Source organism: Marmota flaviventris, chromosome 16 (assembly GCF_047511675.1).
Source record: "Marmota flaviventris isolate mMarFla1 chromosome 16, mMarFla1.hap1, whole genome shotgun sequence".
NCBI lineage: Eukaryota > Metazoa > Chordata > Mammalia > Rodentia > Sciuridae > Marmota > Marmota flaviventris.
In genome coordinates, this window is record NC_092513.1 from 78,761,667 (window position 1) to 78,784,350 (window position 22,684).

The following is a 22,684-nucleotide window of genomic DNA, read 5'->3' on the forward strand; positions in this document are numbered from 1 at the left end:
TCACTGTCCACCTTTGGAGTCACTCATGGACTCTGTCCTCTTGGTCAGTGTTTGGGATGCTCTACAGCATCTCCTCCAGATGTTGTTGCCATGTTCTATGACATACACTATGCCACCAGTACTTTCTTGTTTGAAAGTACAGATTAACCTTGACAAGATCCTACTCAACATTTATTTTTCCATCCATAGCTGCAGTTCTCACTTTTTCTTTTTTCTATGGAACATTTAGTGTTATAAAGACAAAATGTTGTGTGTGTGTGTACAGTCACACACCTCAAGTCACAAATGAAGACACAAAGTAATGTCTTATATATTTCTTTCCCCTGATGAGGAGCAATTATAAGTCATTGATTTGGTTTCTGAGTCTCCTGGTCGGAAAAAAAAATGATTATTATGGTCATTTGCATAATTGTTTTCTGCCTGCTCTTTGTGCATGTGCCCTGTTGGTGCCCTGAACTCTGCTCACAAGCTGGATGGGTTGCCTTTTGGCATGCTGTCTACACTATGCTAAAACCCCTCACAGGCTTAGGGCACACCATGGAAGAAGGGGCATGTGGGATTATAAGAGCCAGTTACAAGGGGTGGAATGTAGGCATTCAGCTTGACATGATTGAAGCCATCTTAAGTTGTAATCACCATGACTCACCCAGAGAAATCCCAGTGGTTACTCCTGCATTGTTCCCCAGCAAACTATAAACATATAAAATCATTAGAGTAGTATATGGAGCCTTATGACTGGAACTTAGTACTAGGAATGTGACCAACTCCTTGATACTAATTTAAGGTAAACCAGCTACATTGCAGCTAGGATGAAGTCAGTTTTGACCAAACCCATATATAATGTACACCTTTTGTTCTGTCCAAAGTTGTGGGAATGCATTTGCTCTTGCTGCCACCCAGGACCACACATGTATGTCAGTAAGTCCCCCCAGTAAACTGCACTCTGGAATCCTAGATCTGTCTGTGTCTTTTCTTTTTGTTTTAAATGCAAAATCACAATGAAGTGCAAACAATGCCCAGGAAATAAAACTGGACATGACAAAAATAAATAAAAGCCAACAGTGAGTCCTGTGTCATAGAAAGCATAAAAGGGGAACAGAGAAAAAACATGAATTCTATCATCACTGTGTTGTGCTGTGGAGTCATGTTTTATCCCCAGCATCTTTAGGAGTCAAATGTGACATTCAGTTTTGAGAATTTTTGCTGATACCTCCCTACTGTACTGACTAAAACAACTTGGTTTCCAGCAGAAGCCTGTGATCATTCCAACTGGGGCTCTGGCTCTTCTTCAGTACACGGCACTTGCTTCTTCTTGATGTTTGTCAGTAAATTGAAGATGTTGGACTGAGGTCATTTCCGTTCCTCCCATTCTTCCCCAGGCTGCAGCACCTGGTCTCCAACCAGGGTACGTCCCAGGTCCCTGGACTTGGGTGATGGTGACTAGACAGAACATGGACCAGACCAGGCCAGACCCTCATGGCGGTGGATGAACATTTTTTAGTCCAAATAAGAGGGAATACAAATATGTAGGAACTGAGGCCATGGATTCTTGAAGGTAACAAACCCTGACCTGTAACCCCAGCAGCTTGGAAGGCTGAGGCAGGAGGATTACAAGTTCAAAGCCAGCCTCAGCAATTAGCAAGGCCCTAAGCAACTTAGTGAGGCCCTGTCTCTAAATAAAATATAGAAAAATGGCTGGGGATGTGGCTCAGTGGTTAAATGCCCCTGGGTTCAATCCCCAGTACCAAATACATAAATTTAAATGATACAACTAACTAGTTATGAGTCCCTTTTGAGTACCTCAGGCTCCATAGCTAGCATCACCTGAAACACTGAAAACAGGGACCACTGAGAAGCCCTGGAACACTCTTATGTCTTTTGGAAAGGAAAATAGATCAAGATACCTGTGAGTTGATCCTGAAGTAAGACAATGAAAGTATATTGGTGGCCTTGCCTGCTGATGCCAGGTACAGGGGATGTGTTGATTTGCTCATGAAATGAAACCACATCTGGTAGAAGAGCTGTAATTGAAGTCACCACCTCCTTAAGCTGATGGTAATCCACTGTCATTCTCTAAGGTCCATCTGTTTTTGCACAAGCCACACAGGAATATTGAATGGGATATAGTGTAAATCATACACCCTATGTCCTTCGAGTCCTTGATGGTGGCACTATTTTTTCCAGTCCCTCTAGGAATGCAGTATTATATTTGATTTATTATTTTTCTGGGTAGAGACAGTTCTAGTGTCTTCCACTTCACCTTTCCCACCATAATAACCCGCACTCCATGGGTCAGGGAACCAACATAGGGAGTCAGCAGCTGCTAAGTATGTTTATTTCAATGATGCATTAAAGAATAGGTGAAATAACAGCAGGTGGGATCAGGGACCTCTGAGCCAACTTTGAGATGCACTTGAGCTAAAATTCCATTGATCACCTGACCTCCATCAGCAAGCCCCTACCCTACCTTGTGGGCCACAGCAGTGTTTGGGTTTACTGGAATCAGTGTCAGTTCAGAGGCATATCCCATAATCTCCCTAACACCTGATTATTTCCAGTATCTTCAGTGCACAGTCATCCTGGTAAGAAGTGGTAGGTCTGTTGGAATGAGTCTGGGAGAAAGATTAATCATTTACATGTTGGCAGTGCAGAGGGTCTTTACACAAGGGCACCCAGCTTTCCCTACATTCAAGACCTTCTGGTTCTGCAAACTGGCTCCAGTCTGGGAGTTGATTGAGGGAGGATCTTTAACTCTTTTTAGATTCAAGTTTGACTTCTGTTCACTTGATCTGAAACTCTTATGCTGTGCAGATTCAGTAAGAATCTAGTAGACTTCCCATCTGTTTAATTCCTAGGAATTCAGTAATCAAGCAGGCCATGCTGCAGGCCTCTGCTCCTCAGATTGCTCTGACTGGTCCTTTGACCCTCCTGTCTCCATGGTAATCATGATCACTTTTCCTCTGTAACTGAGTGCTGCCATTTGGCCAGGATCAGTTCTTTCCAACTACATGCTTTAAGTTTTCAAATTTAGTGTCAGCAGTTTCCATTTAATTTCTGCCCTACAGTAAATTGACTAGTGACATTTTTAAGGATCCTGAGACTCTATACAAATTTATTTCTCAAGATTACTCTGAAAGATGTATTCTCTGGACTTTTATTTTAGGATAGGTGCGCAGATACTAAGGACAAGGCCATTCTAATTCATATGTTTCTTATCCTTTGAATTATTTTCTCTATGTCATTCCTAAATAGTTCTGGCAATAATTGAATTTAGGTCACCTTTTGGTCCACATTTCAGTCAGCAAACCAAATAATGAGATGCTGTTTGATACTGAGCTGAAGTGCTAAAAGCAGAATCTCTATTTAGTAGGCCTCAATCAGTACATTCGGTCTCATCCGACTTTATGTCTCTTCCACCATTGTCTCATAAGTCCACTGCCACACATATGTCCTCACTTTTATGTCTGTATAAATTTTTTTAAAAATCATGTAGCCTTTATGGAGTGTACCTCCTCAAGGATCCACTTTGAACCACAATTTTAAGGCCTATTGGGACTTGAGTATGGTTGTAGGCCTAGAAGCAAAAAAGGCAATGAGGGTGGGTCCTGAGGAGCATGAGTAGTATCTTACCTGGAGGCTGACTCGGGAGGGGACTGGAGTCTCTTCAGGCAAAGCTGGGTTAACTCAGATGGGGGTGGAGCAGCTGCTTCTAATGGCAAAGAGGACTGGGGATTCAGGGGTTCCATCTCTCAAATGTCATCAAGATCTTGCCAACAGTGCCATTTCAATTTATGGACCACCCCCACCCCCACCCCTGGCCCCAATCAATGCCCTCACAGCAGACGCTCTACAACGTTGGGAATTTAATGTGCATCATAATTCAGCCACTCACAGGATGTGATTCTGGGTTTGCTTTTTGGCAGTCTCAGCTCTGTGGTTACAGGGAATGAGGGTTTCTTCCAGGGCAGATGTAGAATCTTTGTGGTCATTTGTGTGAGATTGAGCTGGGAATTCGAATCCCTGAGTTCATCCTTTCTTTAGTCTACTTTGACCCTAACAATTAGGGGCACTAGCCAACAGTATAGTTGTTTTTAGTTTGAGGAAAATGCTCCAAGGTATCAAACGCATGGCCACCCAGAACCTTCCTTTTTTATGATTAGGAATGGGCAATGGAGATACTTGGCATACTTCTGTTGCTGCATCATGCCGTGAACTATCAGTGTTTTCTTCAGGTGCTCTGTGCTTGTTAGTGCTGCTAGCTTGGAAGACGACTGATGGGGTCTTGACTTTTTGCAAGAAATATGCCATCCCCTTTCCTTTATTGAGGAGAATGCATTGCAGAAAGTTCCTAAGGGCCTCTCTGAAGGAGCCAGTCCTTTCTCTGGAAGGAGCCTGGGAGCACTTGCCCCACACTGTGTCTCCTACCTCCCTGACCTGGGCAGGGGGCACATCCCCCAGCATGGGAGGGCTTCCCTCCTTCAAACCTTCCTTCCTTATGCCGAGCTGGGCCATACACAACCCTCTCTCTTATCAGTTGGACCAATTTTTTTCTTCTTGCTCTTTCTTGGGTCCAGGAGCTTGTGGATTCTGCAGGTTCTGGCTGTTCTCTTTGCTGGTTGAGACCCTACAGGCCCCTGGGCCATGGACAAGCTGCTCCTGGATATGCTTAGGGAGATGAACAGAGAGTCCTGGAAAGCCAGGATATCTGTGACCAGGAAGGAGCACCTCAGTCCTGAAGGAATATGTCAGGGGCACAGTGTTGAAGTATGATGCCAGTGGCCAGATCTTGAGGCTGGTTCTCTGGCACAGTCCTTGCTCTCAGGCAGGAGTCTCCTGGGCTCTGGGAAGTAGAAATCCTAGAGGGAGAATTTCCGAACCATGGTAAAGCAGACTGTAGTTCCTGACTGGGTTATACTTCCATGCCCTCTGGTTTGTAGGGTTATGTGATTAGTTCTGAAAGATAAGTTGGATGTGGAATTGATAGGTCATTTCTGAGCCCGAATTGTCAGGACAAAATCGACAAATACTCTTTCACTTCTGCATTGTGACCCAGAGTTCCCAGTAGGTCATCAAGGTGAGACAAATATGGGAGTTTAAAAGACTGAATTGATTTGACATGAGCAAATGAAACCTGGAACCAAGGCCAGTCTGACTGCTCAGGCCAGAAACAAGATTCACAGTCAGACTTCAGAGCTACACCATCAGCAAGAAGTAACATGGGGCACATTCAATAAGGGATAATGACCTGTTCCCTGGGAACATGGACTTACCAAAAAGACTTTGATGAAAAAGTCCAACAGGACTCAGGAGCAGATACCAACCAATCTTCAGGGTTAATATCAAACTGCCTTAGCACATAGTGAAAGTCAAGGACCAACCTGAAGAGCTGACACATACCAGAATGTCTCCACCCATCACACAATTCCATTCAAATACCATCCTGCAAAGAAGCAGGAACAGCACTAAGAAATCTGAGCCCTCCTGAAAGAAGCTCACTCATCTGAAAGAGGCTACTGGGTCCAGTAGAGATCTGATTCTGGGGGCAGTTCTGTAATCTGGCATAGATGGTGGACAAAAATCACACCTAACTCTGACTCTCTGAAGGTTGCTGGAAATTCTGAAAACTGGGCTGACTTATTCTGTATGTCTCATTTGGTAACTTGAGCTGTGTACAGGGACTGAGAGACTCTGAACTGGAGAAGGAATGTGAGAAAATCACAAAAGAGCTTCCATGTGGCAATCTCAGGCAGCCTCTGTCCAAGCTGTTGGCGCTTCTCTACCCACCTGCTACCCTTGTGCATTCCAGACAAGCTTTGACTAAATAAAGGGACAGGGCTACCAAGACAGAGCTCTGTGAATTAACACATGCACATGTTTTATATGGATGATGTCAGCTTTGGCCTGAGCACAGCCCTCAACATCCATAGTGCATTTGCAGGGCCACTTGGTCAAAAAGTTAAAAAATTAGGAAAAAACAAGTGATGACTTTAAAATAGAACATCTCTTTGCCCTTATATGCTGAATCTTTTAGAACAAATAAACAGAATTTTGGATTTTGCATTTAGAGACAAAAATATCCCTGCAATTCATGCAGCTTTACACAAATCTCATTTGCAAGCCCCTTTATTGTGATTTGAATAAATCTATTATCTGAAACAGGCCAACTCTAGCAGGATCCTCCCTGTGAATAGAAAAATAAATATGTTTGTTTTTTTTTTTATTGTTGGCTGTTCAAAACATTACATAGTTCTTGATATATCATATTTCACAATTTGATTCAAGTGGGTTATGAGCTCCCATTTTTACCCCATATACAGATTGCAGAATCACATCAGTTACACATCCATTGATTTACATATTGCCATACTAGTGTCTGTTGTATTCTGCTGTCTTTCCTATCCTCTACTATCCCCCCTCCCCTCCCCTCCCCTCCCCTCCCCTCCCCTCTTCTCTCTCTGCCCCCTTTACTGACATTCGTTTGTCCCCCTTGTATTATTTTTCCCCTTCCCCTCACTTCCTCTTGTATGTACTTTTGTATACCTCTGAGGGTCTCCTTCCATTTCCATGCATTTTCCCTTCTCTCTCCCTTTCCCTCCCACCTCTCATCCCTGTTTAATGTTAATCTTCTTCTCATGCTCTTCGACCCTACTCTGTTCTTAGCTACTCTCCTTATATCAAAGAAGACATTTGACATTTGTTTTTTAGGGATTGGCTAGCTTCACTTAGCATAATCTGCTCTAATGCCATCCATTTCCCTGTAAATTCTATGATTTTGTCATTTTTTAATGCAGAGTAATACTCCATTGTGTATAAATGCCACATTTTTTTTATCCATTCATCCATTGAAGGGCATCTAGGTTGGTTCCACAGTCTAGCTATTGTGAATTGTGCTGCTATGAACATCGATGTAGCAGTGTCCCTGTAGCATGCTCTTTTTAGGTCTTTAGGGAATAGACCGAGAAGGGGAATAGCTGGGTCAAATGGTGGCTCCATTCCCAGCTTTCCAAGAAATCTCCATACTGCTTTCCAAATTGGCTGCACCAATTTGCAGTCCCACCAGCAATGTACAAGTGTACCCTTTTCCCCACATCCTCGCCAGCACTTGTTGTTGTTTGACTTCATAATGGCTGCCAATCTAACTGGAGTGAGATGGTATCTTAGGGTGGTTTTGATTTGCATTTCTCTGACTGCTAGAGATGGTGAGCATTTTTTCATGTACTTGTTGATTGACTGTATGTCCTCCTCTGAGAAGTGTCTGTTCAGGTCCTTGGCCCATTTGTTGATTGGGTTGTTTGTTCTCTTATTGTCTAATTTTTTGAGCTCTTTGTATACTCTGGATATTAGGGCTCTATCTGAAGTGTGAGGAGTAAAGATTTGTTCCCAGGTTGTAGGCTCTCTATTTACCTCTCTTATTGTATCTTTTGCTGAGAAAAAACTTTTTAGTTTGAGTAAGTCCCATTTGTTGATTCTAGTTATTAACTTTTGTGCTATGGGTGTCCTATTGAGGAATTTGGAGCCCGACCCCACAGTATGTAGATCGTAGCCAACTTTTTCTTCTATCAGACGGCGCGTCTCTGATTTGATATCAAGCTCCTTGATCCATTTTGAATTCACTTTTGTGCATGGCGAGAGAAAGGGATTCAGTTTCATTTTGTTGCATATGGATTTCCAGTTTTCCCAGCACCATTTGTTGAAGATGCTATCCTTCCTCCATTGCATGCTTTTAGACCCTTTATCAAATATAAGATAGTTGTAGTTTTGTGGATTGGTTTCTGTGTCCTCTATTCTGTACCATTGGTCCACCCGCCTGTTTTGGTACCAGTACCATGCTGTTTTTGTTACTATTGCTCTGTAATATAGTTTGAAGTCTGGTATCGCTATACCGCCTGATTCACACTTCCTGCTTAGCATTGTTTTTGCTATTCTGGGTCTTTTATTTTTCCATATGAATTTCATGATTGCTTTCTCTATTTCTACAAGAAATGCCGTTGGGATTTTGATTGGCATTGCATTAAACCTATAGAGAACTTTTGGTAATATCGCCATTTTGATGATGTTAGTTCTGCCTATCCATGAACAGGGTATATTTTTCCATCTTCTAAGATCTTCTTCTATTTCTCTCTTTAGGGTTCTGTAGTTTTCATTGTATAAGTCTTTCACCTCTTTTGTTAGGTTGATTCCTAAGTATTTTATTTTTTTTGAAGATATTGTGAATGGAGTGGTTGTCCTCATTTCCATTTCAGAGGATTTGTCGCTGATATACAGGAATGCCTTTGATTTATGCGTGTTGATTTTATATCCTGCCACTTTGCTGAATTCATTTATTAGCTCTAATAGTTTCTTTGTAGACCCTTTTGGGTCTGCTAGGTATAGAATCATGTCATCTGCAAATAGTGATAATTTAAGTTCTTCTTTTCCTATTTTTATGCCTTTAATTTCTTTCGTCTGTCTAATTGCTCTGGCCAGTGTTTCGAGAACTATGTTGAACAGAAGTGGTGAGAGAGGGCATCCCTGTCTTGTTCCAGATTTTAGAGGGAATGCCTTCAATTTTTCTCCATTCAGAATGATGCTAGCCTGAGGCTTAGCATAGATTGCTTTTACAATATTGAGGTATGTTCCTGTTATCCCTAGTTTTTCTAGAGTTTTGAACATAAAGGGATGCTGTACTTTGTCGAATGCTTTTTCCGCATCTATCGAGATGATCATATGGTTCTTATTTTTAAGTCTATTGATGTGGTGAATAACATTTATTGATTTCCTTATATTGAACCAGCCTTGCATCCCAGGATGAATCCTACTTGATCATGGTGCACAATTTTTTTGATGTGCCTTTGTATCCGAGTGGCCAGAATTTTATTGAGGATTTTTGCATCTAGGTTCATTAGAGATATTGGTCTGTAGTTTTCTTTCTTTGAAGTGTCTTTGTCTGGTTTAGGTATCAGGGTGATGTTGGCCTCGTAGAATGAATTTGGAAGTTCTCCCTCTTTTTCTATTTCCCGAAGTAGCTTGAAAAGTATTGGTATTAGTTCCTCTTTAAAGGTTTTGTAAAACTCTGCTGTATACCCATCCGGTCCTGGGCTTTTCTTAGTTGGTAGTCTTTTGATGGTTTCTTCTATTTCCTCAATTGATATTGGTCTGTTTAGGTTGTCTATATCCTCCTGACTCAATCTGGGCAGATCATATGACTTAAGAAATTTATCTATGCCTTCACTATCTTCTAATTTATTGGAGTATAAGGATTCAAAATAATTTTTGATTATCTTCTGTATTTCTGAAGTGTCTGTTGTGATATTGCCTCTTTCATCCCGTATGTTAGTGATTTGAGTTCTCTCTCTTCTTCTCTTCGCTAGCATGGCTAAGGGTCTGTCGATTTTGTTTATTTTTTCAAAGAACCAACTTTTAGTTTTGTCAATTTTTTCAATTGTTTCTTTTGTTTCGATTTCATTGATTTCAGCTCTGATTTTAATTATTTCTTGCCTTCTACTTCTTTTGCTGTTGTTTTGCTCTTCTTTTTCTAGGATTTTGAGATGAAGTATGAGATCATTTATTTGTTGGTTTTTTCTTTTTTTAAGGAATGAACTCCAAGCAATGAATTTTCCTCTTAGAACTGCTTTCAATGTGTCCCATAGATTCCGATATGTTGTGTCTGTGTTTTCATTAATCTCTAAGAATTTTTTAATTTCCTCCTTGATGTCTTCTATAACCCATTGATCATTCAGTAACCTATTGTTCATTCTCCAAGTGATATATTCTTTTTCCTTCCTTCTTTTATCGTTGATTTTCAGTTCCATTCCATTATGATCAGATAGGATGCATGGTATTATCTCTACTCCTTTGTATTGTCTAAGAGTTTCCCTATGACATAATATATGATCTATTTTTGAGAAGGATCCATGTGCTGCTGAGAAAAAAGTGTAACTGTTTGATGTTGGGTGGTATATTCTATATATGTCAATTAAGTCTAGGTTATTAATTGTGTTATTGAGTTCTATAGTTTCCTTATTCAACTTTTGTTTGGAAGATCTGTCCAGTGGTGAGAGAGGTGTGTTGAAGTCTCCCATGATTATTGTATGGTGGTCTATTAGACTCTTGAACTTGAGAAGAGTTTGTTTGATGAACATAGCTGCACCATTGTTTGGGGCATATATATTTATGATTGTTATGTCTTGTTGGTGTATGGTTCCCTTGAGCAGTATGTAGTGTCCCTCTTTATCCCTTTTGATTAACTTTGGCTTAAAATCTATTTTATTTGATATGAGTATGGATACTCCTGCTTGTTTCCGAAGTCCATATGAGTGATATGATTTTTCCCAACCTTTCACCTTCAGCCTATGTATGTCTTTTCCTATCAAATGCGTCTCCTGTAGGCAGCATATTGTTGGGTCTTGTTTTGTGATCCATTCTACTAGCCTGTGTCTCTTGATTGGTGAGTTTAAGCCATTAACATTTAGGGTTATTATTGAGATATGGGTTGTTCTTCCAGCCATATTTGTTTATTTATGTTACTAAACATGGTTTGTTTTCCACTTTGATTATTTTCCCCCCTTTAGTGTCCTACCTCCCACTGTTGGTTTTCATTGTTATTTTCCATTTCCTCTTCCTGTAATGTTTTGCCAAGGATGTTTTGAAGAGATGGTTTTCTAGCTGCAAATTCTTTTAACTTTTGTTTATCGTGGAAGGTTTTAATTTCATCTTCCATCCTGAAGCTTAATTTCGCTGGAAACACAATTCTTGGTTGGAACCCATTTTCTTTCAGTGTTTGAAATATGTTATTCCAGGATCTTCTAGCTTTCAGAGTCTGTGTTGAAAGATCAGCTGTTATCCTGATTGGCTTACCCCTAAATGTGATCTGCTTCCTTTCTCTTGTAGCTTTTAAAATTCTCTCCTTGTTCTGTATGTTGGGCATCTTCATTATAATGTGTCTAGGTGTGGGTCTCTTATGATTTTGCACATTCGGCGTCCTGTAGGCTTCTAGGATTTGGGGTTCTGTCTCATTCTTCAAGTCTGGGAGGTTTTTTCGAATTATTTCATTGAATAGATTGCTCATTCCTTTGGTTTGAAACTCTGTTCCTTCCTGTATCCCAATGACTCTTGAATTTGGTCTCTTGATGTTATCCCATATTTCTTGGATGTTCTGCTCATGGTTTCTTAACAGTCTTGCTGAGCTGTCTATGTTCTTTTCAAGTTGAAATACTTTATCTTCATTGTCTGATGTTCTGTCTTCTAAGTGTTCTACTCTGCTGGTAGTATTCTCAATTGAGTTTTTAAGTTGGCTTATTGCTTCCTGCATTTCTAGGATTTCTGTTTGTTTGTTTTTTATAACCTCTATTTCCCTGTATAGTTGATCTTTTGCTTCTTGGATTTGTTTATGTAATTCATTGTTGAAGTGATCTTTCATTGTCTGATTTTGCTGTCTGATGTCTTCCTTGAGACTCCAGATCATCTGAAGCATGTATATCCTGAATTCTTTATCTGACATTCCATCAGCTGCAGCTATTACCTCTTCTAAAGTTGAGTTGACCTGCAATGCTTGTGGTCCTTTCTTTCCTTGTCTCTTCATACTGTTCGCGTTCCTTTCTTCTTGGTGAAACTGTTGTGCTATTGAATTTTCCCCCTATATATTTATATTGGTCTTGTATAGTTGCAAAGTCTCCCTCGCAGGCACGGGCGGCGGCTCTGCCCCTCCGCCAATTGGGGCAATGTGCCTACCACGCCGGCAGGCCGCTGGGCCTGCTCTGCCAGTCGGTAGCAGGTCCGCCGTCCTTGCAGGCGCGGGCGGCGGCTCTGTCCCTCTGCGGGCCGCTAGGCTTGTTCTGTCGGTGGTCGCCGTTCTGCCTACTTTGCAGGCGCAGGCAGCGGCACTGCCCCTCTGCAGGCCTCTGGGGCTGTACTGCCAGTGGGTCGCAGGTCCGCCTACTTTGCAGGCGTGGGGGGGGGGCGGCTCTACCCTTCCTCAGGCCACTGGGCCTGTTCTGTCTCTCGGTTGCAGGTCTGACCTGTTCTGATGGTGGTCTCAGTTCCGATTACCTTGCAGGCGCGGGGGGGAGGGGGCGGCTCTGCCTCTCAGCAGGCCGCTGCTCCTCTTCTGCCGGTGGGTCGCAGGCCCGCCTACCTTGCAGGAGTGATTGGAAGCTCTGTCCCGCCGCGGGCCACTGGGCCTTTTCTGTCGGTGGTCACCCTTCCCCTACCTGGCAGGCGAGGGGGGTGGGGGACGGCTCTGCCCCTCAGCAGGCCGCTGGGCCTGCTCTGTGTTTGGTCCCAGTTCCCTCTACTATGCCGGCGCAGGGGGAGGGGGCGGCTCAGCCTCTCAGCAGGCGGCTGCTCCTCTTCTGCCAGTGGGTCGCAGGCCCGCCTACCTTGCAGGAGTGATTGGAAGCTCTGTCCCGCCGCGGGCCACTGGGCCTTTTCTGTCGGTGGTCACCCTTCCCCTACCTGGCAGGCGAGGGGGGTGGGGGGCGGCTCTGCCCCTCAGCAGGCCGCTGGGCCTGCTCTGTGATTGGTCCCAGTTCCGTCTACTATGCCAGTGCAGGGGGAGGGGGCGGCTCAGCCTCTCAGCAGGCGGCTGCTCCTCTTAAAATAAATATGTTTTATGAAACAATATCAGGAAAATTTTACTTTTATAAGATCTTCCTCAAACATTTTGATATATAGTTCTGATTTATGTTAGGACTTGACATACTTTTAGATATTATATAATTTATTATTTTAATATTGCTTAAAAAAAGTATTTGAATTAAAAAGCAGTAATTTGGGGGCTGGGATTGTGGCTCAGTGACAGAGCACTTGCCTCACATATGTGAGGCATTGAGTTCTATCCTCAGCACCACATAAAAATAAATAAAGGTATGTATAATTTAAAAAAATGTATAAATAAAAAATTTTTTAATAAAAAAACCAGTAAATTTTGTATTATATGTTACTTGGAAAATTACAGAGTTCAAATAAAATCTCATGTTGAAAAAAGCCATTTAGTATCTTAAGGCCAAATCTAAACATTTTTCCCAATATAATCATTTTTATTTATCTTTTTATAGAATGTAAAGTACTTTATACTAGTAACTGTATGGAATTGAGAAATAAGTAGCTTAATGCTTAAAAAATAGTTTCTAAAGTGCTTATCCATGAATTGTGTTGGAAATATTAGGCAAAAAAAAATTTCCTGGCTCCACCAACAGATGAGTGCAGTCCATGTTCTGAGGAAACAAACTCAATGGCTCAGCATGGGAAAGGTGACAACCACAAAAAAAAGGAACAATCTAGTCAATCCCTTTTGTCTGCATTGACTTTATGCTGTATAATACGTGATCTGTATCCTGAATGCACTTTTTTTTTTTTGTTTGTTTTTTTTTTGTTTTTAATCTTTTGTAAATTTAATATAGAACAATTGTAAATAGTTTTATAATAAGAACCTACGTGTTATATAAAGAACCTCAAAGTTTCAGTGTGATTCATAATTTATTATTACAGAAGACATTCATCTTTCTAGAATCCTACTTAGATTCAAATCATTTCTAAAAATTTATTTTGGCACTCTAAGCATATTTCTTAAATTTACATCTCTCTGTACAAATAAAGAATTTAAAATTTTAATCAGTGTGAAATCCAGATAGTGAGACTCTTCTACATAATTTTATGCTAGTTTAATAAGTTATTAAATTTTAACATTTCAAAGTTCTGCATTAATGATTATCATTATTAGCATGATACTTTATTTTGCCTTTCTCAACAAACATTTGTTTCTATAAGATTTTTCATAACACTTGATTAGACCTGAGTTAACTCTGTTGTTGAAGGCTGTACCTATTTGTGTATTGTTATAACTTCCTAAAGTTTAGAAAATGTTAGTATTCTTGAATTTTTCTATTAATTTTATATGATAAACATGTTAGCTCTTTGATCATTCAAGGTAATGGTAGCCAGGAATAAATAAAATGTCAAGGTAATTCAAGCAATTTACCTAATAGTCTCCACAATCCCCTTATGTCCAAGTCTTCTCTATGCTCCTGATTGACAGGGAACTACAATTATCCATCCTCTGATGGCTGGGGTTATAGCTCAACTCTACTGCTGAGCTATAACCCCAGCCCCTATTGCTTATATCTCTCTTTAAGAAGACAGGAAAACATCAAGTTTATTTCAGGGTATAATGAAGCTAACAGAACATACTTTAACACTTTTTGCTACTATTAAACGAAAATAATTTTAAATAGGGATGCTACATAATCTTATCCCCTCCAGGTATTTTTATGGATCTACTGATCCATAAAAATCTAGGCGCATGAGTAAGAGGAACATCCATTAAGTAGAGGATCAATCTCTGTATACTTGAAATTAGGCTGTAAATGCAAGTGGATTAAAATATTTGTAAAGTAACTTAACCCACATTTGAAAAATCATTTTTCACTTTTTGTTCCAGATAAATGAGCCATCATTGCCATCAAAAAGAAAAATGGTGAGAAGAAAGTCTACTTCATGTTTTGCTTTCTCTAGATTTGTTATATACTTTTCTCTTGTGTCTGTTTATCTACATAGTAGCAACATCCATTTGTGAAAGTAAAGCTATTACAATGAGTTCACCAGAAGACTTCCAATTTTTCCTAATACTAAAAAAAAAAAAAAAAAAAAAAAAAAAAAAAAAAAAAAAAAAAAAAAAAAAAAAGACTCTGAGCTATAACTCCTTTTAATTTTGTAAATGGAAGTTTATATAAGTGAACATAGCTGGTTTTCCTTAAAATTTAATTTTTTATATGAAAGTAATTTTCCTAATTTGTTTTTCCTTTAGCTGTACTGAGGATTAAACCCAAGGCTTTGGGTTAGGCCATAGAATGCCAAGCACACACTGAGCTAAAAGACCTTTTTAAAATTTTTTTAGTTTGAGACACAGCCTTGCTAAGTTGCTGAGGCTGTCCATGAACTTGCAATCCTCAGGTGTGCACTACCATGTCCAACACATCATTTGTCTTTTAAATTATTTGCTATTCTTTTTTTTTTTATAATTTTTATTGTTGGTTGTTCAAAACATTACATAGTTCTTGATATATCATATTTCACAATTTGATTCAAGTGGGTTATGAGCTCCCATTTTTACCCCATATACAGATTGCAGAATCACATCAGTTACACATCCATTGATTTACATATTGCCATACTAGTGTCTGTTGTATTCTGCTGCCTTTCCTATCCTCTACTATCCCCCCTCCCCTCCCCTCCCCTCCCCTCTTCTCTCTCAGCCCCCTCTACTGACATTCGTTTGTCCCCCTTGTATTATTTTTCCCCTTCCCCTCACTTCCTCTTGTATGTACTTTTGTATAACTCTGAGGATCTCCTTCCATTTCCATGCATTTTCCCTTCTCTCTCCCTTTCCCTCCCACCTCTCATCCCTGTTTAATGTTAATCTTCTTCTCATGCTCTTCGACCCTACTCTGTTCTTAGTTACTCTCCTTATATCAAAGAAGACATTTGGCATTTGTTTTTTAGGAATTGGCTAGCTTCACTTAGCATAATCTGCTCTAATGCCATCCATTTCCCTATAAATTCTATGATTTTGTCATTTTTTAATGCAGAGTAATACTCCATTGTGTATAAATGCCACATTTTTTTTATCCATTCATCCATTGAAGGGCATCTAGGTTGGTTCCACAGTCTAGCTATTGTGAACTGTGCTGCTATGAACATCGATGTAGCAGTGTCCCTGTAGCATGCTCTTTTTAGGTCTTTAGGGAATAGACCGAGAAGGGGAATAGCTGGGTCAAATGGTGGCTCCATTCCCAGCTTTCCAAGAAATCTCCATACTGCTTTCCAAATTGGCTGCACCAATTTGCAGTCCCACCAGCAATGTACAAGTGTACCCTTTTCCCCACATCCTCGCCAGCACTTGTTGTTGTTTGACTTCATAATGGCTGCCAATCTAACTGGAGTGAGATGGTATCTTAGGGTGGTTTTGATTTGCATTTCTCTGACTGCTAGAGATGGTGAGCATTTTTTCATGTACTTGTTGATTGATTGTATGTCCTCCTCTGAGAAGTGTCTGTTCAAGTCCTTGGCCCATTTGTTGATTGGGTTGTTTGTTCTCTTATTGTCTAATTTTTTGAGTTCTTTGTATACTCTGGATATTAGTGCTCTATCTGAAGTGTGAGGAGTAAAGATTTGTTCCCAGGATGTAGGCTCTCTATTTACCTCTCTTATTGTATCTTTTGCTGAGAAAAAACTTTTTAGTTTGAGTAAGTCCCATTTGTTGATTCTAGTTATTAACTTTTGTGCTATGGGTGTCCTATTGAGGAATTTGGAGCCCGACCCCACAGTATGTAGATCGTAGCCAACTTTTTCTTCTATCAGACGGCGTGTCTCTGATTTGATATCAAGCTCCTTGATCCATTTTGAATTAACTTTTGTGCATGGCGAGAGAAAGGGATTCAGTTTCATTTTGTTGCATATGGATTTCCAGTTTTCCCAGCACCATTTGTTGAAGATGCTATCCTTCCTCCATTGCATGCTTTTAGCCCCTTTATCAAATATAAGATAGTTGTAGTTTTGTAGATTGGTTTCTGTGTCCTCTATTCTGTACCATTGGTCCACCCGCCTGTTTTGGTACCAGTACCATGCTGTTTTTGTTACTATTGCTCTGTAGTATAGTTTGAAGTCTGGTATCGCTATACCGCCTGATTCACACTTCCTGCTTAGCATTGTATTTGCTATTCTGGGTCTTTTATTTTTCCATATGAATTTCATGATTGCTTTCTCTATTTCTACAAGAAATGCCGTTGGGATTTTGATTTTCATTGCATTAAACCTATAGAGAACTTTTGGTAATATCGCCATTTTGATGATGTTAGTTCTGCCTATCCATGAACAGGGTATATTTTTCCATCTTCTAAGATCTTCTTCTATTTCTCTCTTTAGGGTTCTGTAGTTTTCGTTGTATAAGTCTTTCACCTCTTTTGTTAGGTTGATTCCCAAGTATTTTATTTTTTTTGAAGATATTGTGAATGGAGTGGTTGTCCTTTTGATCGTGCTGCAGTCAAAGCAGTTGACAGTTTCCAGTGTCTCCATGGGGTCGTACAGGCAGGTGGCACTTGAAGATTTACAGCCCAGGATTTCAGCATCTGAGTTATGAAGAGAGCAGTCCCTGTCAGGAAACGAGTATGTATTGCAAGCTTTTGTGGGGAGCAGAAAGAAAAAAAACCTTAATATGATTCCTCTGGTCAATTTCAACCACCTCTGCCAAGACCAGGGTTCTCTTCACCAAGCTGCACCTACAGCCCCCATGACTGACAGCATGAGAAGTGGCCCTGAGGCTGGAAGGCAGCAGCCTCCGGAATGCTCTGAGCCAGCTTGATCAGGGTCCCTAGAGCAGCAAGAACGGCAGAACGAGGGACTCCCTGCACAAGCAAAACGTGGAATGCAAGGCTCACGTGGCTACTTTTGGAGACAGTTTTCTGGGTGTTTGTTTTTGCTTTTGGACTTTCGTTTGGGTAACTATGGAACACAAAATTTCTTAAGGAGATTTTGGAGAAGAAAAATGAGATTGAATACTATAGCATGTTCTTATCTAGAATGCAGAAATTTCAGCAATCTGCTCTTGTATGGAAAATATTAACTATTTTAATTTTAGGAAATATCAATTGAAAAAATAGTCAAATCCAATTTTCTAGATATTTAAATTTATATCTAATGGCATCAATTTTCTCAAGCAGTTATTTTACTTTTTAAAATCCATCAGTTTGGGAGTTTTATTTCAGGTATCTTGAGATGCTAACTTTTTAGCAATTTGTTGCCCTGTACAAAAAGTTAAGGTATATTCTTATATTAGGGTCATTTTTTTTTATATGCATATCCAAAACACAACTTCAGCAAACTCAGACTTCAAATGGTGTCACAGAGCTGGGGCCTTTCAGGAAACTGAAGCAGCATGAAGACCCACCCCCAATTCAAACCCTGATTCTTGCAAAAGATTTCAGAGTAACAGGAATGAGTATATTAGAAGGGATGGGAGAGGGAAAAGGGGACACTGACAAGGGATAGAGGAACAGTGTTTCTCTCTTGCACTCCAGTTTTATTGGGGACATCAGAGAAGTTTCCAGAGAGTCCTGTTCAGATCCACCTCTTGACTTTTGATTGATATGAAGATGACATTAGACTTTCAAATCCCCACTGCCATGACAACAGTATTTCACTTTGGCCCATGCTGACTGGTTCTTTTTTTTTTTTTTGGTACTGGAGATTGAACTCAGGGACACTCAACCACTAAGCCACATCCCCAGCCCTATTTTTTATTTTATTTAGAGACAGGGTCTTACTGAGCTGCTAAGCACCTTAACACCTGGCCAATGCTGAGGCTGGCTTTGAACTCACAATTCTCCTGTCTCAGCCTCCCAAGTTGCTGGGATTACAGGCTTCTGCAACTGCACCCAGCTCAATTTGATTCTTAACCATAAATTTTTTTACAGATTTATGGCTAGGAGGATATCATCCTTATTTCCCTGTGTTTTGGGATCTGGTATATGAAAGGGGCACAAAATGTCTCCCCTTTCAGGGTAACATGGGCTTTTCTTATTGACATTTTTTTCAGGCCTGCATTCTTCTGCAGATATCAGGTAGTTTTCTGAGAAATGTGACATATCCTGTCCACTTAGGCCTGGCAGGACTGCAGGTAAATTGCTTCTTGAAAAATAAAGCATGTGGTTGTCAACCCAATGGGCCCATTTTATAGAATTATTTTCCTAACCTTGGGTTCCCACCATTCACATCTGTCTGTCCCCTAACAATGGGAACTCTAGAAGAAGAAGGAGAAGAGATTTCAAAAATAGACTCTAGGAGTGTTTAACACTTTGTTGAATTATAATACTAACCCATTGCTATCTCCATGATAACCAGCTCTTCTGAGGGAGCTAGTAAATCCACTGACAAATGTAGTGGCAAGACCACGGGCCATGGTGCTCGGCAACTTGGACACTGCCTCACTTATTTTGGTCCTTGGATACACAGGAACCTGCCCAGAATTCTCCACTAAGTCCTCTCAGTAGAGCCTTTCTTTGTTATAAACGTTTTTCTAAGAAATATTTTATTGCTTTTTCATAAATCAATAGAAAACAAAATAAATATGTATGTAAATAAAACACATGAGTTAAAACAAAATAAACACATAAAACAAAATATAAAATGTGGAAAGAAATTTAATTGATTAATAAATATGTTTTCTGTACTGAACGAGGGAAGTACTTTAAAAACAATAAAACACAATAAATAGCCTAAAGTGGATGGGAAATAGCAAGATATCATAAAATAAACTAAATAGTGCATTTTGATTACTTCTTGCCATTGTTTTTAATACAATTAGCTTAATTATACATTTATATGACTTAATGTAAAAATAATGACTGTATTTTAACACTGGCTTACAAAAGTCAAGAAAAATTAATGGTTGGCTTCTGCTGGCTGAAATGGGAACCAGATTGGCACCAAAAAGGACGGGTAGACCAGTGGTACAGAATAGAGGACTCAGAGACTAACCCACAAAATCATAATTATCTTATACTAGACAAAGGCGCCAAAAACATCATTGGAGAAAAGACAGCCTCTTCAACAAATGGTGCTGGGAAAACTGGAAATCCATATGCAACAAAATGAAGTTAAACCTCCACCTCTCACCATGCACAAAACTCAACTCAAAGTAGATCAAGGACCTAGGAATTAAACCATAGACTCAGCGTCTAATAGAAGAAAAAGTCGGCCCTAATCTTCATCATGTGGGATTAGGCCCCAACTTCCTTAATAAGAATTCTGTAGCACAAGAATCAAAACTAAGAATCAATCAATGGGATGGAATCAAACTAAATGGTTATAGCAACAAAAGAAACAATCTGTGAGGTGAACAGAGAGCCTACATCCTGGAAGCAATTTTTTACCCCTCACACATCAAATAGAGCACTAATCTCTAGGGTATATAAAGAACTCAAAAAGCTAAGCACTAAAAAAACAAATAACCCTATCAACAAATGGGCCAAGGATCTGAACAGACACTTCTCAGAAGAGGATATACAATCAATCAACAAATATATGAAAAAATGCTCATCATTCCTAGCAATTAGAAAAATACAAATCAAAACTACTCTGAGATATCATCTCAGTCAGAATGGCAGCTATTATGAAGACAAACAACAAGAAGTGTTGGCGAGGATGAGGGGGAAAGGGTACATTGCTAGTGGGACTGCAAATTGGTGCAACCAATATAAAAAGCAGTATGGAGATTCCTTGGAAATCTGGGAATGGAACCACCATTTGACCCAGCTATCCCTCTCCTCGGTGTATACTCAAAGGACTTAAAAACAGCATACTACAGGGACACAGCCACATCGATGTTTATAGCATCACAATTCACAATAGCTAAACTGTGGAGCCAAGCTAGATGCCCTTCAATTGGATGAATGGATAAAAAAAAAATGTGGCATATATACACAATGGAATTTTACTCAGCAATAAAAGAGAACAAAATCATGGCATTTGCAGGCAAATGGATGGCATTGGAGAAGATAATGCTAAGTGAAGTTAGCCAATCCCAAAAAACCAAATGCCAAATGTTTTCTCTGATTTAAGGAGGCTGACTCATAGTGGGGTAGGGAGGGAGAGCATGGGAGGATTAGATGAATTCTATATAGGGCAGAGGGGTGGGAGGGAAAATGAGGAGGCAGGGGATTAGCAAGGATGGTAGAATGTGATAGACATCATTATCCAAAGTACATATATGAAGACACGAATTGGTGTCAACATACTTTATATGCCACCAGAGATATGAAAAATCGTGCTATGTACATGTAATAAGAATTATGATGCAAAAAAAGAAAAAAGAATATGGGTACCAGTGTGTGACTACTCAATGAAAAAAATATTAGAAGAATGTCCTTTAAAATCAGGAGAAAGACCCAGTGGTTCTGGAGGCTGAAACAGGAGGATCACAATTCAAACCCAGCCTCAGCAACTTCTCAAAGTCCTGAGCAACTTAATGAGACCCTGTTTCAAAATGAAACAGTAAAAAGGAAAAAAGGCTTCGTGAGCCCATGTCTCAAAAGGAAAAAGGCTGATAAAGGCTGTGGCTGTGACTCAGTGGTTCAGCACCCCTGGGTTCAACCCTCCCCCATATCCTTGTTGTAATAGGACCCATTTAAAATTAGAAGCCCAAGTACTCTTTAAGTACTATTTTTCCTACTTATCATTCATTTTCTGGTAAAACTATTTACTCTGTCCAGATTCCTAGAAGCCGTCATCTCATGCAGAGAATGGAAGCTAAAATTGCTGTCCCTCAGAGCCCTGCTATCCACAAAGGTAGAAATAAAGTCACGACACTTCCCTGGCCTGGCACAGTCTGGTTGACTCTACATATGCACATTTCCTGGCTCTTTTTTTTTTCCTATAAATTTTTACATTTATGTAGGGCAGCAAAGGCAGATTAGCTGTTTTATGAGATTTGGCCAGACTCTGTTTCAAACATTTTTTTTTTCCTTTTTGTATAATTTCTTCCTAATTGTGATGTGAGTGAGCAACTGAATCCAGCTCGCTTGGACCCTGGTATCCTCTGGCCTGGGTGATATTCTCAGTACCCAGGAGCAAGTAAGAACCTGTCCTCTGCATTTGCAGCTTGGCTGCTTGGCATGGCTTTTGGCCTGTCTTGACTTTCCACTTGCCTTCTGCATTGAACTTGACCACGAGTGGCTTTTGATTTAAAAATGAAATGAGTAACTCTTCCTTTCATTTAAACACTGTGAGGCGATTGCATATACTAATTGCCCTGATTTTTTTAAAAAACAAATGATGCCATATTTAATTTATAAATTAGAATAAGGAGAATTTTGAGGAAGGTGTGGCTCACTTAGCTTCCTCTGCTGGGGTTTTGGGGGCTCTGTGAACAAGAAAAGAAGAAGTGAAAGGTCAGGGAAGGATGCCGGGCTATTGATGAGGAGGGTATGGCAGGGCATCCAGGTGGTCTCTCTCTCCCACTTGTGTTTCTAATCTGTTTCCAGATGTGGGAGACTGAGCCATTCCCTCTGCCTCCCCAGATGACTGTGATGTGCCCCAGGCCTGCACCTGTGGAGCAGTGTTCTGGGGGATGAGGGCCCAGGGCGAAGTCTCTGTGCAGAGAGGGTCTGACAGTTCCCTTGCTGAAGTCAGTGGTTATGGGCCTTAGCTGTAGTTGCAGCTGGATGGCTGAATAGGGCTATGCCTATTTTTGTGTTTTCTGCCCTGCACTATATAATTCATAGCAGCAGAAAATTGTTTCTCTTTTAATTCACAATTTATTCCACTTTAACCACAGTGCCTAGTGTGTAGCAGTTCCTCAATTGTAGTATATGTGTGTGCGTGCATGTGTGTGTGAGAGAGGGAGGGACAGAGAGGAAGAGAGATTGCACACTTTCTGTTAGTGGAAACTTCTTTTTCTCTTCTACTTTCTCACTTTACATTTTGTAACCCCATAAATTTCTCTTGATCTTTTCTGCATATTTTGTGTTTGTGTTGATCACTAGAATATGTGGGTGCTCAGCCCCTGGGAAGTGAATGTGAGTCCAGATTCTTCTTTACTGGTTCATTTCATTCTTAGAGTTCATTTGCTACAGGTCTTTATCGTTTTTCCAAAATAAGCCAGCTCTCTTAAATTCAATTCTTGTATCCAATAAAATAAAGAAGTGATATTTCT

General features: G+C 40.2%; 1 protein-coding gene across 3 annotated transcripts in view; it reads left to right on the forward strand.

The window, feature by feature from the left end:
- LOC114081391 (serine palmitoyltransferase 1-like) overlaps positions 1 to 22,684 on the forward strand; it is a 119,041-nt gene that overhangs the window by 77,418 nt on the left and 18,939 nt on the right. The window contains exon 6 of one of the 3 annotated variants that reach the window (XM_071602581.1): positions 14,417 to 14,452. The exons of the other annotated variants lie outside the window; for them this stretch is intronic. Within the exon in view, the coding sequence (XP_071458682.1) occupies positions 14,417 to 14,424 (8 nt within the window). The 3' untranslated portion in view covers positions 14,425 to 14,452. The remainder of the gene's footprint in view (positions 1 to 14,416; positions 14,453 to 22,684) is intronic. 3 annotated transcript variants of the gene reach the window in all.